Source organism: Hippocampus guttulatus, chromosome 1 (assembly GCF_054856545.1).
Source record: "Hippocampus guttulatus isolate MCC_2025c chromosome 1, RoL_Hgut_1.0, whole genome shotgun sequence".
NCBI lineage: Eukaryota > Metazoa > Chordata > Actinopteri > Syngnathiformes > Syngnathidae > Hippocampus > Hippocampus guttulatus.
Window position 1 is genome coordinate 33,453,744 of NC_141261.1, and position 20,929 is coordinate 33,474,672.

The window sequence follows — 20,929 nt, forward strand, 5'->3', positions numbered from 1 at the left end:
GTGGACAATGCTGTAGTTAACTTTTAAAATCACTTAATCAGTAAAGTAAATTACTTCTTTTATCAAGTTATCAATAAAGTAACAAATTTAGGTTTTCAAGGTAACTGTGGCAATGCTGCGGACACATATGCACACTTGAAGTTCTTACGTTGAAGACCAGGTACAGTATCGATGCGCCTTGCTCCTCTCCTCAGAAAGATTGGTGCGGAATAAACAAGTCGACTCACAGCATACTGAAACTACAGGGAGTACAGGTAGACAGGCAGGTTACAGTCACTGCGATGGCCATGTGTGCGCTTGTGTGTGTGTGTCAGCATTACCTGGTGGGGGCTGCACGTGAAAGAATATGTATCATCGTTAGCCTTCTGGACAATAACAGTCAGGTTGATTTGGACGTCCTCAACCTTGACCACACACACATATGGCGCATCGTCCTACACACAGTCGCACATATTATTCAAATATACTTTTATTGCATGATGTCTCGTGGCATCCTGTGTTGCGTCATCCAACCTGGAAGATGTACAAGTTGTGGGCCTTCAGAACCACACTCCTTGTCAGGCCCACCGGAACCAAGGCAGAACTCTGAATGCCAAACACTTTAGGACACTGACTTGGATGAGTAGAGTCCTGTTGACAGACAGGACTGTAGGCTCAGAGACAGACAGTGCAGACAGACCAAAAGGTAGACAAATAAAACATACTTAGACAGACTGAAATACAGACATGCAGACAGGTAGAGAAACAAACAAACAGATCGACGGACAACCAACTCAGACAGGCAGACTCATAGACAGAAAGATTTACACAGATAAACAGAGGGGTCTTTCAACAGACGGAAGGACAGACAGACAGATCACTACTGTAGATGGACAGACAGGCAGATTGCCAAGTAGACCACATCAGACAGACAAGTAGACAGATATGTGGCAAGACAGAGAGACAGACAGGTAAACAGACTCACTTTGTGGCTGAGGGTAGTGTGCTCATTCGGACATTGGTCGTGGTGCGTGCATTGCTGGTCCAGAGGACACCAATTACATTTCCACACACTGAAGACACATGCCAGACACCTGAAACATATCATTTCTGTCATCCTCCTCACCATCTCTGCTAATTAAAGTGCTGTACAGGACTGTAAAAAATTACAACTATGTGTTGTAGTGTAACACTATGTGTCATTATGATACAGTGTGTCACATGTTCCATGGTATCAAAGAGTGTATGTAAGAGTGTGTTACTCTAAGGCTATTATATAACTTGCTCGCATGTATAACAATGTATTGTGAAAATATATTACACTTTGTCACAACATTCTTGCCCTCAGTGTTTTGTGACCATGTTGCAACGATGTTTTAGGGCTTTTACAATTCATATCAATATCGTTTGAAATTATGCTACAGTGTGAAACAATTTTGCATTGTGAACAATCTGCTAGAACCATGCTGTAACATGATATCATGTGCTGTGTCATGCAAAAAAGTGTGGGATTGTGTTTTAGTGTGTTACAATGTGCAAGAATGTGTGAGGGCGTTGACCTGGGTTACAATGTGGAACAATCACACAACAAGATAATGTGATACAATGTGTTCTAAAGTGCTGTCTTACTGGGACGTCTGGTTGAGTCGGCTGACAGCTCCACAGTCATAGAAGGTTATGTTGGTCGTGCTGATGGTCACATGACCAAATGTCAGCGACAGAGACACAATCACGTGATCTACATCAACAACAACAAAAGATGAAAAGAGAGGCGTCGTGGAGCCACAGCGAGCAGGTCAGCATCACACACCTGCATAAAGTAACCCTTTGATTGCTACTTTGAGAACTTTGTGTACGCACCACTTCCTGTGGGCAGTGGTGGGAGGAGCGTCGGCTCAGGTGATTGACAGTTGATGCTGGTTCCAGTGATTAAGGCCGGCTGAGGAGGAAGATGATGAAAGATGCAAGAAAGTGACTCAGTCACTTTCAGGGCTGGCAGCTGGGGCAGTGTCAGCATTACCTGAAAAATCAGGACACGATGACCCTCTGACTTTTCAGACAAAAGTCATAAATCACCATTATTCTAGTGCAAGCTACCTGAGTCTGCTCATCTTTGCTCTGATTGGCTGGCTGCACGCTCTGCACCAACACACACTGATTGGATGAGTTAAAGCTCCAGATCCAGTGATTGGCATGAACGTGGCGCTGACACTCGTCCTTGCGGGAGCATCTGTACCAAACAAATGGCAGACTTTTTTGCTGCAGTTGCACTGGTGACCAAAAGAGGCGGCAATTCTCTTTCTCCATCATTTTCTGATCCGCTTTATCCTTATAAAGGTCGCGGGAGGGGGGGGGGGTGCTGGAGCCGATCCCAGCTGTCCTCGGGCGGAAGGTGGAGGACACCCTGAAGCAGCCAGCACATCGCAGGGCACATAGAAACTAACAACCATCCGCGCTAAAACTCACACCTATGACAATTTAGGTGAGTTCAATCAGCTTGCCATGAATGTTTTTGGAATGTGGGAGGAAACCTGATTACGTGGAGAAAAGCCACGCAGGCAGGGGGAGAACATGCAAACTTTACACAGAAAGGCGGGAGCCGGGATCGAACTCACAACCGCTGCACTGTGAGGTCGACACGCGAACAGTAGACCGCCGGGCTGCTCTATCTGATACGTAGTACTACTTCATGAAGAACGGGCAGGAACAGGCAGACGTGTTCTTTGTAAGTAGAAGGCCCAAAAGGTGTACAACTTGGAGTTTGACCAATATTCTCATGAACAAAATATGCTCAAACAAACATCATCATTTTTATTTTCTCTAGAACAGAAAATATTGGTGTTATCAGCAAAAAAACAAACAAACAAAATAATAAATACCTTATTCTCCAAAAGGAGATCAAAATGGCTCTACACGGCGGACAATTTGTATTTGTCCGGAAGCTGCTCCATAATATGCACGTACTGTAGCAACGTCACTCGAGTGAAGCGCGTCTCAGCAGTCGATAGTCTGCTGCTCTCTGCTGTGAGCGCGAGCACGTACTCGCGGCGCCGACCCAACCCACGCCACATATTAAGCTTTGAACTACGACAACAGCTAAACTAGCCTAGCCGATGTAATGATGGTCAGCAGACAAGGTTTACGTTTTATGTGACTTTTAATAGCAACGTGGCAGAGTCATCAAACATGCGGTGTGCTCACTCGCAGTCACTTTCTGGAACTCCCCCTTATAGGCGGGACCTCTCAATCAACTGGAGTATGACGTACAGTACAAACGTTCATAAAGCACTTCTCATATAATAATAGCCTATTATATGACAGCCGACATGACGCTCGAAGTCAGACGGACACATTTTTTCTGATAATCAGTGTGTTTTCCATATTGCCCAAACATATGTTTTTATTCGAGCAAGGGTGAGGTCTGGCTTGTTTCGGCAATCGGCATCGTGTCGCCAGACGCACTTCCTTAGGATACACTGTGCGGGCTTTTGCTGCGTCAACGCCCCCTGCACTGAGTCGACGCCCCCTGGACTAAGTGGCGCAGCTTGGACTGTGCCAAGCAGCCCATGCAGTCTAAACTGCACCGGTGCAGTTCACGTGTCAATTAGCAGCCTGGACTGTGTCAACGCAGCCGATGTGTCAATTAGCAGCCTAGACTGTGTCAACGCAGCCGATGTGTCAATCAGCAGCCTGGACTGTGTCAACGCAGCCGATGCAGTCTAAACTGCGCCGGTGCAGTTCACGTGTCAATCACGTGACGTAATGAAGCAGCACATGCACCGACAGGTTTGCTCTGTGAGCCCGGCGCATGCGTCAACGCATCGGTGTCGCTGGACCCATCACTACACCTCGCAACGTGACACCAACACCCAAGGGGGTTCAGTACACACAATATCAAAATATTATGAACACCCATAAACTGAACTGATGGCTGTTCTTTAAAATTGCTTTTGATCCAGTCCAACCCAATGCCTTGAAAGCAATAATCGTCAATTTTTTAATCTTACTACATCATTGTTGATTTCAATAAAAGATTTCCTAATATTGATTCAAATTCCAACAGCATCTTTTCTTTGTTCAAAAGCATTTGTTATTTACCTTTTGTTTCAAGTTATATCGATCTGCCAGATCTGAAACCATATTGATTGTTGGACAGTAATTAACCCCTCCATGAGCCGTCACCTTACAGTGGTGGAGGGGTTTGTGTGTCCCAATGATCCTAGGAGGTAAGTTGTCTGGGGCTTTATGCCCCTGGCAGGGTCACCCATGGCAAACAGGTTCTAGGTGAGGGACCAGACAAAGCACGGCTCAAAGACCCCTTATGATGAGTAAAATTAATGGATCTCAGTTTCCCTTGCCCGGACGCGGGGTCACCGGGGCCCCCCTCTGGAGCCAGGCCTAGAGGTGAGGCTCGTGAGGCTACACCCATGGGGCCCGGCCGGGCTCAGCCCGAAGAGGCAATGTGGGTCCCCCTTCTCGTGGGCTCACCACCCATGGGAGGGGCCAAAGGGGCCGGGTGCAATGTGAGCTGGGCAGCAGCCAAAGGCGGGGACCCTGGCGGTCCGATCCTCTGCTGCAGAAGCTAGATCTAGGGACGTGGAATGTCACCTCTCTTGCAGGGAAGGAGCCCGAGCTGGTGTATGAGGTAGAGAAGTTCCGACTGGATATAGTCGGACTTGCCTTCACACATAGCCTGGGTTCTGGTACCAGTTCTCTCGAGAGGGGTTGGACTCTCTTCCACTCTGGAGTTGCTCACGGTGAGAGGTGCAGAGCAGGTGTGGGCATACTCATTGTCCCCCGGCTCAGTACCTGTACATTGGGGTTCACACCGGTAGACGAGAGGGTTGCCTCCCTACGCCTTCAGGTGGGGGGACGGGTCCTGACCGTTGTTTGTGCATATACACCAAACAGCAGCTCAGCGTACCCACCCTTTTTGGAGTCCTTGGAGGGTGTGCTGGAGAGTATTCCGGCGGGGGACTCCCTTGTTCTGCTGGGGGACTTTAATACTCACTTGGGCAATGACAGTGAGACCTGGAAGGGCGTGATTGGGAGGAACGGCCCCCCCCGATCAGAACTCGAGTGGTGTTTTCTTGTTGGACTTCTGTGCTCATCACGAATCGTCCATAACGAACACCTTGTTCAAACATAAGGGTGTCCATATGTGCAATTGGCACCAGGACACCCTCGGCCGCAGTTTGATGATTGACTTTGTGGTTGTATCATCGGATTTGCGGCCGCATGTTTTGGACACTCGGGTGAAGAGAGGGGCGGATCTGTCAACTGATCACCACCTGGTGGTGAGTAGGCTCCGATGGTGGGAGAAGATGCCGGTCCATCCTGGCAGACCCAAACATATTGTGAGGGTTTGTTGGGAGCGTCTGGCATAATCCCCTGTCAGAAGGAATTTGAATGCCCACCTCCGGCAGAGCTTTTCCCATGTCCCGGGGAGGCGGGGGACATTGAGTCCGAATGGACCATGTTCTGCGCCTCTATTGTTGAGGCGGCCAATCTGAGTTGTGGCCGTAAGGTGGTTGGTGCCTGTCGCGGCGGCAACCCCCGTACTCGCTGGTGGACACCAGCAGTAAGGGATGCCGTCAAGCTGAAGAAGGAGTCCTATCGGGCCTTTATGGCCTGTGGGACCCCAGAAGCAGCTGACGGGCATCGACTGGCTAAGCGGAACGCAGCTTCGGTGTTCGCCGAGGCAAAAACCCGAGCGTGGGAAGAGTTCGGTGAGGCCATGGAAGCCGACTTCCGGACGGCTTCGAGGAAATTCTGGTCCACCATCCGACGTCTCAGGAGGGGGAAGCAGTGCACCACTAACACTGTATACAGTGGGGATGGGGCGCTGCTGACTTCGACTCGGGACGTTGTGAACCGGTGTGCAGAGTACTTCGAAGACCTTCTCAACTCCACCAACACGCCTTCCTCGGAGTAAGCAGAGTCTGAGGACCCTGAGGTGGGCTCTCCTATCTCTGTGGTTGAAGTCACCGATGTGGTTAAAAAGCTCCTCTGTGAAAGGCCCCAGGGGTGGATAAGATCCACCCGGAGTTCCTCAAGGCTCTGGATGCTGTGGGGCTGTCCTGGTTGACACACGTCTGCAGCATCGCGTGGTCATCGGGGAGAGTGCCTCTGGATTGGCAGACCGGGGTGGTGGTCCCTCTTTTTAAAAAGGGGGACCGGAGGGTGTGTTCCAACTACAGAGGGATCACACTCCTCAGCCTCCCTGGTAAGATCTATTCAGGGGTGCTGGAGAGGAGGGTCCGTCAGGAAGTCGAGCCTCAGATTGAGGAGGAGCAGTGTGGTTTTCATTCTGGCCGTGGAACTGTGGACCAGCTCTCCAACCTTAGCAGGATCCTAGGGTATGTGGGAACTTGCCCAACCAGTCTACATGTGTTTTGTAGACTTGGAGAGGGCGTTTGACCGTGTCCCTCGGGGAGTTCTGTGGGGGGTGCTTGGGGAGTATGGGGTCCCGAGCCCCCTGATACGGGCTGTTCGGTCCCTATACTGCCGATGTCAGAGTTTGGTTCGCATTGCCGGCAATAAGTCGGAATCGTTTCCAGTGAGGGTTGGACTCCGCCAAGGCTGCCGTTTGTCGCCGATTCTGTTCATCACCTTTATGGTCAGAATTTCTAGGCGCAGCCGAAGCGTTGAGGGGGTCCGTTTTGGTGGCCTCAGTATTGCATCTCTGTGTTTTGCAGATGATGTGGTACTGTTGGCTCCTTCAAGCAGGGCTCTCCAACTCTCACTGGAGCGTTTTGCAGCTGAGTGTGAAGCGGTTGGGATGAAGATCAGCACCTCCAAATCTGAAACCATGGTCTTCAGTCGGAAAAGGGTGGAGTGCCCTCTCCGGGTCGGGGAGGAGATCTTGCCCCAAGTGGAGGAGTTTAAGTATCTTGGGGTCTTGTTCACGAGTGAGGGCAGGAGGGAGCGAGAGATCGACAGGCGGATCGGTGCAGCGTCTGCTGTGATGCAGCTGTTGTATCGGTCTGTCGTGGTAAAGAAGGAGCTGAGCGAAAGGGCGAAGCTCTCAATTTACCGGTCGATCTACGTCCCAACCCTCATCTATGGTCCCAAGCTATGGGTCGTGACCGAAAGAACGAGATCCCGGATACAAGCCGCCGAAATGAGTTTTCTCCGCAGGGTGTCCAGGCTCTCCCTTAGAGATAAGGTGAGAAGCTCGGTCATCCTGGAGGGGCTCAGAGTAGAGCCGCTTCTCCTCCACATCGAGAGGAGCCAGATGAGGTGGCTCGGGCATCTCATTAGGATGCTTCCTGAACGCCTCCCTGGTGAGGTGTTCCGGGCATGTCCCACTGGCAGGAGACCCCGAGGACGACCCAGGACACGCTGGAGAGACTATGTCACCCAGCTGGCATAGGAATGCCTTGGGATCCGCCAGGAAGAGCTCGAAGAAGTGGCTGGGGAGAGGGAAGTCTGGGATTCCCTCCTAAAGCTGCTGCCCCCATGACCCGACCCCGGATAAGCGGTGGAAAATGGCTGGATGGATGGACAGTAATTAAGTAATAAAGTCGAGCTTGACTATTAAAGTATCCATCCACCCATTCTCTTCTGCTTATCCGAGGTTGGGTAATGGGGGCAGCAGCTTAAGCAGGGAAGCCCAGCCTTTCTTTCCCAGGCCACTTCATCCAGCTCCTCCTGGGCGATCTTGAGGCATTCCCAAGCCAGCCCTGAGACATCACTCAAGCATGTCCTGGGTGATCCCCGGGGTCTCTTTCCAGTGCAATGTGTCTGAAATACCTCAGGGTGGCATTCAGGTGTCTTCCTGACAAGATACTTGACCCATTTCATCTGCATCCTCTCAATGCGGAGGAGGAGCAGCTCAACTCTGACCCCCTTCTGGATGATCAAGCGTCTCACCTTATCTTTAAAGGAGAGCTTGGACATCTGGTGGAGGAAACTAATCTCCGCCGCAAATTTCCGGGATCTTGTTCTTACATCATCACCCACAGCTCGTTACCAATGGTAGGTGTAGATCAGAGGCAATTGCTCTAAGACTGCAAGGGAAGCTAAGCTTCCCCCAAAATGTCAAATACAAGTGATCAAATACATTTGTGTACATACAATTGTGTGTACATGTCATTGACTAAATATGCGCTGTAAGGCACTCAACTTCTTTTCCGAATAATAGCTTCTTACTCCTGGTTATGATGCGACTCTCTTCTCATTCATTCCCGCAGCTTCATTGTGCTTTAAACTGTGTGGACGCTGAGTGTCGACAGCGTGGACACTGGGCGTCTAGACTCTAGAGAGTAGTCCCAATGCATTAAAACGAGACGAGTCATTGGATGAATGCTGGTTTTGTCCCGCTAGCGTCTCTGGGAGTCTATGGACAGCGGGCGTTTATGGGCTGGCCTGGATGCTCAGCTTTTTTGCATGATGATTGGATGATCTGTCTGAAACTGAATCTCTTTTTGATTGACAGCGAAATGAGCCAATCACTGATCTTTTGGTGTAGGCATCCGTGGGAGCCTTTTTCAATTCTCATTCTGTTCTGAGTTGAACTGGAGACTTCTTCTAATCATCTTCGCGACACTCTCTTTGTTGAAAACGACTAGCGACAGATTCATCTTTTATTTCTGGTGTGTTTTATTGTAGTTGCTTGTGTTCGCAGACTGACTGATATCACCCCAGTTAAGACGCTGGAAAAAGTCATCTTGTTGGTATGACAGGGTCACAGATCATTTTCTTGAAAAGGAACGGAGAGTAGAATTCTCGTATAAATAAACGGATACATTTGATGATGTCGTCCAAAACTGAGCTTCCCTTCCTTGACAGACCGGCATCCGCCACTGGTGTAGATCGGCTGGTAATTGAAAGCTTTGCCTTTAGAATCAGCTCATTCTTCACCACAACAGACTGTTGCAGAGTCTGTGTTACTCTCGACGCTGCACCACTCTGCCTGTCCGTCTCCCGCTACCGATCCAGGTTGAGCCTAATGTTCTGTCCAAGATGGCTGCCCCACTGAGGAGTCCTCAGGACTCGAATCCATATATTAAGGTACCGTATTTTCACGACCATTCGGCGCACCGTATGGTTGGGCGCAGCCTCATTAATGGGTGCTATTTCTGTATTTGACACATAGACAAAACACACTGTATTATTGGGCACAGTTTTACAGTGGTAAAACATACGCCAGCTTAAACATACGGCATGCATGCGCGCACGCTAAAAACACGTTAGCTTGTAGCATACGGTAGCATGCCAAGACATACAGATACAAGGTAAAAACACGTTTTTAAAAAGGCAACGGAAGCAAAACTGAATTCCGTTGTATTTTATTTAGCCATCGTACAATGTACTCACGTTTTTCGATCAATCATCACCCAGAAATCCATCAAAGTCCTCATCCTCTGTATCAGAATTGAACAATCGTGCAAGTACCGGTAATCCATAAAAAACGCCGCGTTCCCTCTCGTTGTTAGAGTCACTCTCATTGCCATGTGGCTCCACAGAAATGATGCCGGCTTTGCCAAAAACTCGAACAACAGTGCAAGCAGACACGTTCGTTCAAGCAGCCACAATCCATTCGCAACTTGTGGCGTAACTCGCCCAGCGCTGCCTCTCACTCTTTGTAAAGTTGTGTTTGCCATCGATCATCCATTGTTCCCATGCCGCTCGCAACTTTACTTTGAACGCCCGGTCGCAACATTGCTTTGAACGCCCGATTGATGCCAATGTCCAGCGGTTGGAGTTCTTTAGTCAAGCCTGCGGGAATAACGGCAAGCTCAGAGTTCATTTGCTTGACTTGGTTTTTCACCGCTGCTGTGAGATGGGCACGCATGCCAAAAGCATAACTGATGGCTTGAAGTTTGAACTGAGCTTCGTAGGCGTGTCTCTTTGTAGAATTTTTTTTCGGGGGTTCTTAGAAACCAAAACCGAAGTTGTTTTGCAACAATGCACATAGCCACACTCTATACAGGTGTTGGTACCTGCTTGGGGCGTCCCTTTAGCGTCCACTTACACGCCCGCCCTTCAGTCATTGGCGGACTACTTCGCCGCATGCCTGTCCTCACTCACGTCTGCCTTTTCTCTCTCTCTCTCTCCATATATGTATATATACACGCCCACCCTTCACTGATTGGCCGACTTCTTTGCCGCATGCCTGTCCACAGTCACTTCCGCCTTTTCTCTATATAAACAGCGTGTCGGCTGTTTATTGAACATAAAACATATATACAGTAATAATTTGACAGAAAATAAGGTAGATAAAAAAAGTAAAAAGAAAGAAATCAATCTTCATTCAACACAGTTATTATGTTCAAGGGAGTAGGAAGAAGTAAAAAACTTATCTAGTCCTACCCCGTTATGTGAATAGACCTCGGTCCAGTTTTGTTTTTCTACGTCTTGCTTAAAGGCGTCGGTGGAGCGTTGGGTTCTTAGTCTTATTTCTGTTATGCGAGTTGTTGACTTAGCTTTTCTATCAAAATAATTATGAAAAACTGCAAAAACAGGTAGGTGGTCACTTATGTCATTAATGAGAAGTCCACTTTCCATTTTATGGTCAATCTTATTTATAAATATGTTATCTATTAATGTGGCCGTGTCAACTGTTATTCTGCTAGGTTTCAGGATTACTGGGAAAAAGCTGTTGCTGTACATAGTATTTATGAAGTCGGTTGTTTTTTTGTGTCCATTTGGGTTTAATAAGTCAATGTTAAAGTCACCACATATTATTCGTGTTTTCTTATCGTTGTTGTAACTGAGCATATCTGTTAGTTTTTTATTGAATGTGTCAATACATGATCCTGGTGTCCTATAGATGCAACTTATGATGATATTTGATGCCTTTTTATTATGTATTTCAATGGTTAGACATTCCATTAGGTTTTCTATTGTGTTTGTCAATCTCTCGATTTTACTGCATTTAAGTGCTTTGTCTACATATATTGCAACCCCCCCTCCTTTTTTGTTTTTCCTATTAGTTGCAAACATTTCATAACCTTCTATTTCCATTTCAGTTGTTTTATCTTCATCAAGCCAAGTTTCTGATATGGCAATTATTTTGAATTTATTGAATTTAGTCAGGTATTCTTTGATTTTTGTGAAGTTTTTATAGAGACTTCTACTGTTTAAGTGTATTACTGAAAGTGCATTTTCCAATTTTATATTAGTGTTGAATTGTTCATCCAGGTAATAGTCAGAGTTTGTTACCCTTTGTTACCTGTCAGTCAGGTTTTGGAACTCAGCGCATACACAAGACGCTCCGCATCATAAGGCGTCCTGTCCATTTTGGAGAAAATTTGAGACTTTTAATGGTGCTTTATAGTCGTGAAAATACGGTATATTTTAAGGGTGGAATTGTTGAATGTTTCTAAAGTGGGAACTACGGGCATGTTGAAAATCATTCCCAAGGTGATTTGAATGTGCTGAATGACTTTAATTTCAAATATGAACATTGTCAATGTTAAGATTGTATGATTGCCTTTTATGACTGAGCCAGTAGAGGGCAATATAACTCTACTTTTGTTCGTGGTGAGTGACATGGTCGGCCCTATAAAAGGGACACGCCTTTTTCTTTTTCTCTCTCTTCTCTCCACCTGTTCAATAAACACGGCGATACATGGCTGAAGGAAACACCTCACTCATCGTGTCATTCTTGGATGTTAGGCAGAAGGATGCCAATCTGCACGCGCTGTGAAGCGCCTCTGCTAACAGGTTATGGGCCCAGCTGAGCAGACACGAGAGTCCTGAAAGTTTGACGAGAAGTGTGCGGCGCTAGCAAGACGGTGGTAAGCTACCACGTGAAGCTAGATAGCGGAGAGCGCAAATTGGCGAAGGTAACGAAGCGTACGTCATCAGGCGCCAACAGGTATGGCAGCCTCGGTCACACGCTCCCTAGTATTATCCCTGTTTTTGTCATTTTCGCCGGAGGAGGGGGAAGCGAGCCGGCGTGCTCGTCAAGCTCCGGCAGCGCGGATTTCGAACCCCGCTCCCATCGATCCATCTTGCTAATCTACGTTCTCTGCCAAACAAGATGGATGAACTTCTTCTCCTCACAAAGACCAACCAAACCTTTGCACGTTCTGCTGCGCTCTGCCTCACTGAAACCTGGCTCAGTGACCGCCACCCGGATTCCGCGCTACATCTACCCGGCTTCCGCCTTCTCCGAGCCGACCGCGACACGGAGCTATCAGGGAAATTGAAAGGTGGTGGGATTTGCTTCTATATCAACAAAGAATGGTGCACTGATGTCACGAAGCTCGACGCACACTGCAGCCCGGACCTGGAGTCGCTGTCTTTAAACTGCAAGCCATTCTACTCGCCACGTGAGTTCACCTCCTTTTTACTAGTCGGTGTTTACATTGCGCCACAAGCTAACGCTAACACGGCGATACAAACGCTAGCCGAACAAGTAAACAAACTCGAACTAAAATACCCAGAGTCACCCCTGATCATTTTGGGCGATTTTAATAGAGCACATCTTAACCGTGAACTTCCCAGATATAAGCAGCACATCGACTGTTTCACCAGAGAAGGCAACATTCTAGACCACTGCTATACAACAATCAAAAATTCATACCGATCGGTCGCCCGTGCAGCATTGGGTCTTTCTGACCACAATTTAATCCACTTAATACCTACATACAGACAGAAACTCAAATGTGTTAAACCGGTTGTTAAGACTGTGAAAAAATGGACAGATGAAGCAAAGCTAGCTCTACAAGAATGCTTAGACTGCACTGATTGGGGCGTCTTTGAAACTTCAACGGGCACACTGGATGAATACACAGACACTGTAACATCATACATCAGTTTCTGTGAGGACGTGTGTACCAATGAAGTCCTTCCGCTCCTTCAACAATAACAAGCCATGGTTTACTCCCAAACTCAGGCAACTCAGGAAAGAGAAAGAGGTGGAGATCGGGCACTGTACAAACACGCCCGAAACCAATTGACAAAGGAAATTAACATCGCTAAGAGAAGCTATGCAGAGAGGCTGAAAAAACAGTTCTCTGCTAACGACTCTGCATCTGTATGGAATAAGACAAGACAAGACAAGACAAGACAAGATAAGATATCCTTTATTTGTCCCGCAATGGGGAAATTACAATCAGAATTCAGAAAGGAAAAACGCTGGGTTGGGAGAGGGAAAAAAAATCAGGCTCGAACTATCCTCTTCCGAGGATAATTTAAGTCCAGGATAAAAAAGACCCTAGCACATGAATAAGCATTAGACAGTTACAACAAGTCACAAGACAACATGTATAAGGGGGGGGGGGGGGTGAATGGGAAGGGGGGCAGGGGGGTTAGGGTAGGGTAACCGCGACGCAGCCGACAATGACCAGCCGCACGGTCACCGTTGCGCTCCGCATCATCGAACCACGTCACGGGGGAAAAAGAATCGGAGCGATGAAGACGGTGATAACAAGGATGTGTTTGCGCGTGTGGTTGTCCAGTTGTGTATGTGTATGCGTGTACAGGTCATAGCTGCTTCGTCGAGGTCTGCTCATCATGAAGACAGTCCCGGCTTATCAGTCCATGGCCGAGAAGGAGGGGGGTTGGTGGTGGGGGCCCTAGACTCCATGCGTATTTCCATCCAGGGGAAAGGCCAGATAGCGTTGTTTGTTTTGGAGAGACGGCCGCCAACAATTCCAGACAGCCTTGAGTCCTTGGTCTGTATCTCTCACTGGCGCCGATCAGCCAATCCTCAATTCCTTTTCGAAGCGAAAATTCCAACGTCTCCATGGTATTATCGATCGCGCGGAGTCGCTCCAAACCGCAACAATATTGCGGTTGAGCTCAGTCACCGCTTGAGTCTGAGTGTTGGACATTCGCGCCAAGCCATCCAGAGTGACCGGCAGCTTCTTCACTTCCAATAGAGCTGCTCCCATCGGTTGAATTTTGCGATAGAACAGCAAGCTGCCAACACCAAACAGCAGCATACCTGTTATCAAAAGGCCAATAATGTAGATGCCTTCCACGTCCTCCACGGACAGTACTGTCAGGCACACCGGTCTCCACTTTCTCCATGGATCCAGGGCGTATCCGGCAGCAAGTGTCCCCGGAGGGCAAGCAGGCTCCCCACTGCCCGCTCTTTCCGTCGAATTTTTTTTGTCAATTACATCGAGAGACCAGCCAACTAATTCCATGGTTAGTTCTTCGGATGAAAACACGGTAGGAGGCTAGGGAAAAAAAAAGACAAAGACTGCACAAGACTAAGTGGCGAGCAGGGAAAAAAAGGTGGGAGGGCAGGGGGAGCAGTGCAGAAGCGTCCGCCTTCGTCGAGAGCCAAGCAGAAAGAATGGCCTGAAAGCAATCACTACCTATAGAATGCCACCCCCACAAACAGTGAACAATAAGGGTCTTGCTAATGAACTAAACATGTTTTTCTGCCGATTTGAAAAGGACACCCCCATTTCCCACACACACCCACCTCTACCAGAAACCACTCTACTTACCCCCCCCCCCCCCCCCCCCCCCCACCCTCTTTTTCTCCACTACAGATCCACGAACAGGACGTGAGACGGCTCTTCAAGCAACAGAAGATCAAGAAAGCTGCGGGGCCCGACAAAGTGTCCCCCTCCTGCCTGAAAGTCTGCGCTGACCAGCTGGCTCCGGTCTTCACACAAATCTTCAACAGATCCCTGGAGCTGTGTGAGGTCCCATCCTGCTTCAAACAGTCTACCATCATCCCAGTTCCCAAGAAACCGGCAACATCGGAACTGAACGACTACAGGCCTGTCGCTCTGACGTCTGTGGTCATGAAGTCCTTTGAACGCCTTGTGCTGAACCACCTAAAGAACGTCACCGGACCCCTGCTGGACCCTCTTCAGTTTGCCTACCGGGCAAACAGGTCTGTGGAGGGCGCAGTCAACATAGGTCTGCACTACATCCTCGAGCACCTCGACAGCACAGGGACCTACGCAAGGATTCTGTTTGTGGATTTCAGCTCTGCGTTCAACACCATCATCCCGGAACTCCTCACCCCCAAACTTCTCCACCTCGGTGTGTCCCCTACGATCTGCCAGTGGATCCTCAGCTTCCTGACGGGACGGACACAACAGGTGAGACTGGGAGCAACAACATCATCAATACGCACCACCAGCACTGGAGCCCCACAGGGATGTGTCCTCTCTCCACTGCTCTTCTCCCTCTACACAAACGATTGCACCTCAACAGATCCAGCTGTCAAACTCATAAAGTTCGCAGACGACACCACGGTCATCGGTCTCATCAAAGACGGCGACGAGTCTGCGTACCGCCAACAAGTGGAGTAGCTGGAGCTCTGGTGCAGCCGACACAACCTCGGGCTGAACACGCTCAAGACTGTAGAGATGATCGTGGACTTCAGGAAACATTGTTCTCCACAGTTACCCCTCACACTATCCAACTGCCCTGTGTCAACCGTCAAGACCTTCAAGTTCCTGGGAATCACAGTCTCCCAGGACATGAAGTGGGCAGTCAACACCATCTCCATCCTGAAAAGGGCCCGGCAGAGGATGTACTTCCTGAGGCTGCTGAGGAAGCATGGCCTGCCACAGGAGGTGCTACGACAGTTCTACACGGCAGTCATCGAATCAATCCTGTGTTCTTCCATCACGGTTTGGTTTGGGGCCGCCACAAAAAAGGACAAAATCCGACTTCAACGGACAGTTAGGACGGCGGAAAAAATCATTGGCACCACCCTACCCACTCTTGAGGACTTGCACACTGCAAAAATCAAGACAAGGGCACGGAAAATCCTCCTGGATCCCCCGCACCCTGCTCACCACCTTTTCCAGCTACTCCCCTCAGGCAGACGCTACAGATCCATGCGCACCAAATCCAGTAGACACTTAAACAGCTTCTTCCCTCTAGCCATTAACTCCTTAAACAGTCACTGACGTAGTCACTCTTCTTGTACTACAAATACTGCTACTGGTCACTCTAAAATGGTTCAATGATTTTGTTGTTTACGATGATACTAATGCAGCGTGTTATACCGGAGACAAATTCCTTGTGTGTTCTACATACTTGGTCAATAAAGATGATTCTGATTCTGATTCTGAAGACAAAATGGCCCACTTTCGACAGAAGGGCAGAAGAGTACGAACTCTGGCAAGAAAGAATGCTATGTTGCATGCATAGTGTTGGATTAAAGGAGACTCTTTTGAATGAGCCTGTTGGGCACCATTCAGCAGATGAGCAAGCGAGGGACAACAAGTTGAACGCGGATGCTTATTGCGCACTGGCGCCATTACTGTACAATGTAAGTTTGAGTCTCATATTCAGAGATACCAAAGACAATGGTCGTGAAAGCCTGAAAGTACTGACAGAGCACTACATCGGAAAAAGTAGGCCACGCATCATCTCCATGTACATTACACTGACGTCATTGAAGAAAGCGGACAGAGACTATCACTGTGTATATTATAAGGGCGGAGCAAATCATTACAGCACTCAAGGGAGCAGGCGAGGCACCAAGTGCAGAGTTAATTATGGCGATGGTTATGAGAGGTCTACCGGAAAAATACAAGCCATTTACACTGATGGTCACTCATGGCCCAACTGACATGAAGCTAGCAGAGTTCAAAGCCAAACTGAGAAACTTTGAAGCTTCAGAGGATTCCGCACCGGCTGCAGAGGAAGCTGGGGAGAGAGTACTTCAAGCCAAATTTGTGTCAAAGAAAAAGAGCGACTTAGTAGTAAGAGTCAGCAGTAGTAGGAGTAGTAATAGTAGTCAGGGTAATACTAGTAGTAGACGGAGTAGTAGTAGTAGTAATTGTAGTAATACTTGAAGCAAAATTAAGTCATTTTTGTCGTAGTAGTTGCAGGAGCATATGTAGTAGTGCTTGTCATAGTACATTTAGTAGAAGTACATCTACAAGGTAGTAGTAGTAGTAGTCAGTAGTAGTAAATGTAGTAGTAGTAGTAATAGTACAAGTAGTAAAAGAGTAGTAGTAGTCAGAGTTGTAGTAATAATACTTATAGTCATTGGTGTAGTAGTAGTGTTTGCAGTAGTATATGGAGTATTACTTATAGTCAGTACATGTAGTAGAATTACAGTACCTGTAGTAATAGTAGCACTCATAGTAGTGCTAACTAGTCGTAGTGCTTAGTAACAGTAGTAGTGCCTAATAGTAGAAATACTTTATCATCGTATGAGTACTACTATTTAGTAGTAGTTGTAGTACTTAGTAGTATATTGAATGCCACTGGTTGAACCATGTAAATGATGTGAAATTGTTTTGTTTTTGTATATGATAAACATCAATTATTAATCATGTCTGTCTCACAGTGTCAAGGTCGTGGGTTTCGATCCCGGCTCTGGCCCTCCTGTAGGAGTTAGCATGTTTTCTCCGTGCCTGCGTGGGTTTTCTCCGGGTACTTCGGTTTCCACCGACATTCCAAATAACATGCACGGCCGGTTAATGGAACACTCGAATATTGTCCCTCGGTGTGATTGTGAGTGCGGGTGGTTGTTCGTCTATGTGTGCCCTGCAATTGGCTGTACCCCGCCTACTGCCTGAAGAAGGCTGGGATTCAATCTAGCACACCTGCAAATCTTGTGAGGGTAAGCGGTTGAGATAATGGATGAATGGATGGATTGCATGAAATGAAAAAGAGGTTTGACTGACCACTGTCTGAGGTGGGAATTGAACATGAAAAATGTCTGGAGAAGGCAGCGAAATTAACGTTCTGTAGTGTGTAATTATAAGAAAAACAGCACAGTGTAATTATAAGAATGTGATATTCAAATATGTGAAAACATCAATGAATATACAGTATATACCGTATTGGCCCAAATATAAGACGATGTTTTTTTGTATTGAAATAAGACTGAAAAAGTGGGGGTCGTCTTATATTCGGGGTCCAGACATTATAACCATTCACGACGCTAGATGGCGCCAGATATCAAGGAAGTGAATGCTGAACTTGACTCCCCAGGCTCAAGTGAACCGCTGCCACGAAGAATAAAAATAAAAATAGCGGTAGCACGAAGAAGAAAAATAAAAAATAGCGGTAAGAAGGAAAAGCGATGAAAATAATAGAAGAGATAACAGAAAATGGAGAAATGTAGTGACAATCTGGAGAAAAGTGGGTCAAAGATCGGCCAAGTTAACCGGCAGCTGAGGAGAAGTTATGATGTAATTTACATTTCAAAAACCAGAAGCCATTCATTTACGAATGTGATTGCACTTTAGATTTGAATGAGGCAAAATAACATGTTTTTTCTCTCAAATATATTGTTATAATCATTTGTTTCAGATGTACTGTAATTATTTTCTGTATAAAAATTAATTTGGTGTTCAAAAAGTCTTTTTTCAAACTTGAGTCTTGAAAAAGAGGGGGTCGTCTTATAATCAGGGCCGTCTTATATTCGGGCCAATACGGTAATTGTAAAATGAAACAGGAGTTGAACAGGAAAGCATCCGAGGTGGAAATCAAACATGCCAAGAACAATAGTCTACCAAGTCACCTAAAACTTCCCTTCTGAAACCCTTGGAATGAGCTCAATTGGTATGTAAGGATGTGCTGCCAAATGCCAAGTCTGCTTGAAAGGGGACTTGATGGGTTTAAAATGTTGAAACTGAGAGTTTTAGCAATGAGAACATCAGTATGTTGAAAAATGTGTCATCATCATGTTGAATGCCAATGGAATGCATCATTTAAAGTCATTGTTTGATGTAAAATTACACTGAATGGATACTATTAATAATGTGCAATGATTACATTTTTTTTAAAAAATGGGGTTGGTGGATGTTAGTGGTGGGGGAGCACAGAATGACATCCTACCTTCCCTCCAGGACACACCAGCCGCAGTAAAGGTCCCTGGTGGCCAGACAAGAGTGGCAGTCAGCATTCCATTCACATGCTGACATGGCAACTTTGGACACCTGAGAGACATGTCCATTACTTTTGGATGAAAGCAGGAAGGAACATAGCATCCTTGGAAAACAGACATTTCCCACGCACCCTGCTATTGGTCAGAACAAAAAGGTTCTGCTGGTTGGTATCTAATAGGAGGTCAGCTTTGATTGCACTGCCACTGTCCACCAGCACACTCCCGAACACTTCGCCCGAACCATTGGACCGAACCAGCACCTGTGCATGACAACAATATTACAGCTCAATACAAGCGAAGCCTGAAGACGAACTGCTGTCAGCGTTGTTCTTTAATGTGGCCCACTTAGCATTTATATTATCGAGAGTCCTGTAACATTTGCTGCATTAGGCTATTTTCCTAAAATGTGTGTTATATTCTGTCAATAATAATAAATAGCCCGCCAAAGTTCTAAATATTAACACCTTTTCATTGTTTGAACTATTTTCCGCACACATTTGAACTTTTTTTTTCATCTTCACATGACCAAGTCAACCTGTCTGATTTAAAATTTAAAAAGCCCCTTGAGCAAAAGAGCTTGCCCACCCATGCTAAGCCAGGAGGATGACATCATCACAAATTCTTCCATAAACTTCAACTGGTCCAGAATTCTTCAGCTTGTATCATCACTAGAACAACCCCCTCCTTCCATCACATCACCCCCATCTTCCAACAGCTCCACTGGCTCCCTGTCAAAATGAGGATCAACTTCAAAATACTCCTCTTTACATTTAAAGCCAACCTAACCTTGCCCCCCCCCCCCCCCCCCCCCCATCTGTCTGACCTTCTTCAAATTTCCGTTCCCTCTTGTTCCCTCAGGTCCTCAGCCTCCCTCCACCTATGTGTTCCCTCTGCCCGTCTCAGCACGATGGGGTGCAGAGTAGTGATGTGTCAGTCGCGAACGAGCCGGTACAAAGAGCTTTTTGACGTGAACAGCTCCCCTCGAGAGCCGGCTCTGTCATTTTCCCACTCTCTCTCTCTCTCTGCGTCGCTCTCTCTTTTTCACGTGTCTGAAGCGAGGTTTGGCAGTGGCTCAGCTGCCGTGCACAGAGAGGTAGACCGGAAGAGAAAGGGGAGGGGCGAGGGGCTTGGTAGGTACTGCGCGGAGTGCACACTGAGCACATGCTCCGTCGCGTCCGCGCTGCCACAGACAGACACTACATTAGGGCATATCTTGAAGAACCACAGATTTCAAGGGCAGCTGATCCACTGAGCTGGTGGAAATACCGAGCTTCCGTCGACCCCCGTTTGATGAAAGTAATGGAGAGTAGATTGTGCATTGTAGCAACATCTGTCCTGTCAGAGAGGGTGTTCTCAAAGACTGGACAAATAATTACTGAGAGAAGGAGCCGGATCAGCCCGTCCAAGTTGAAGTATTTAGTTTTGTTGACTGCAAATTTAAAATAAAGCAAGGAGTAGCTTATGTTTGTTAAAATAAAGCAAGGAGTAGCTTATGTTTGTTTTGTTCACTGCTGCTGTTGCAGTTAATACTCACTATTTTTGTTATGATGCAGCATGTTTGATTGTTGTTGGTTGAAGTTTAATTTTGTTGCTTGTTTACTGTTTGGAGCCTTTTTAATGTTCAATAAAATAAATAAAACACCATTTCTTTGCTTGATAATTGTTGCTATTTGCAGTCAGTAGAGGGCAATATTTAGTTCAATCAAGTCATCAAAATGTATGCTAAATTTGTCAGAAATATTTAAAAGAAAAGCTAAAGTTAAAAGAGCCGTTTGAGAGCTTTTCACTGAGCTGATCCAAATGAACCGTATCACCGAAAAGAGCCGAAAATCCCATCACTAGTGCAGAGCTTTCAGCCGCTCCACCCCCAAACTCGAACTCACTCCCACCCGACATCCGTAATATTGACTCTCTTCCCACATTCAAAACTCATCTCAAAACCCACCTATTTAAAATTGCATACTCAGTTTAAATTAATCTCTTCTTTTATTATTTATTATTTATAATTTTATCTGTGGTTTTATTGCTCTTGTTTGATTGTAAGGTGTCCTTGAGTGTTTTGAAAGGCGCTTATAAATAAAATGTATTATTATTTTTATTATTATTATTATTACTATTATTATTACTATTACTCTGTTTTAAAGATACAAGCTTCCTCTTGCGAAT

The 20,929-nt window shown here is 46.8% G+C and overlaps 1 protein-coding gene across 1 annotated transcript in view; it reads right to left on the reverse strand.

Annotated features, from left to right (window-relative positions):
- The window catches only part of plxnb3 (plexin B3), a 129,221-nt gene that overhangs the window by 57,620 nt on the left and 50,672 nt on the right, over positions 1-20,929 (reverse strand). Inside the window, exons 5-13 of the mRNA XM_086127400.1 lie at positions 18,895-19,023; positions 18,715-18,815; positions 2,077-2,209; positions 1,840-1,999; positions 1,609-1,717; positions 965-1,073; positions 514-630; positions 321-434; positions 149-239 (exon numbers count right to left, since the gene is read on the reverse strand). Of these exons, the coding sequence (XP_085983526.1) occupies positions 149-239; positions 321-434; positions 514-630; positions 965-1,073; positions 1,609-1,717; positions 1,840-1,999; positions 2,077-2,209; positions 18,715-18,815; positions 18,895-19,023 (1,063 nt within the window). The remainder of the gene's footprint in view (positions 1-148; positions 240-320; positions 435-513; positions 631-964; positions 1,074-1,608; positions 1,718-1,839; positions 2,000-2,076; positions 2,210-18,714; positions 18,816-18,894; positions 19,024-20,929) is intronic.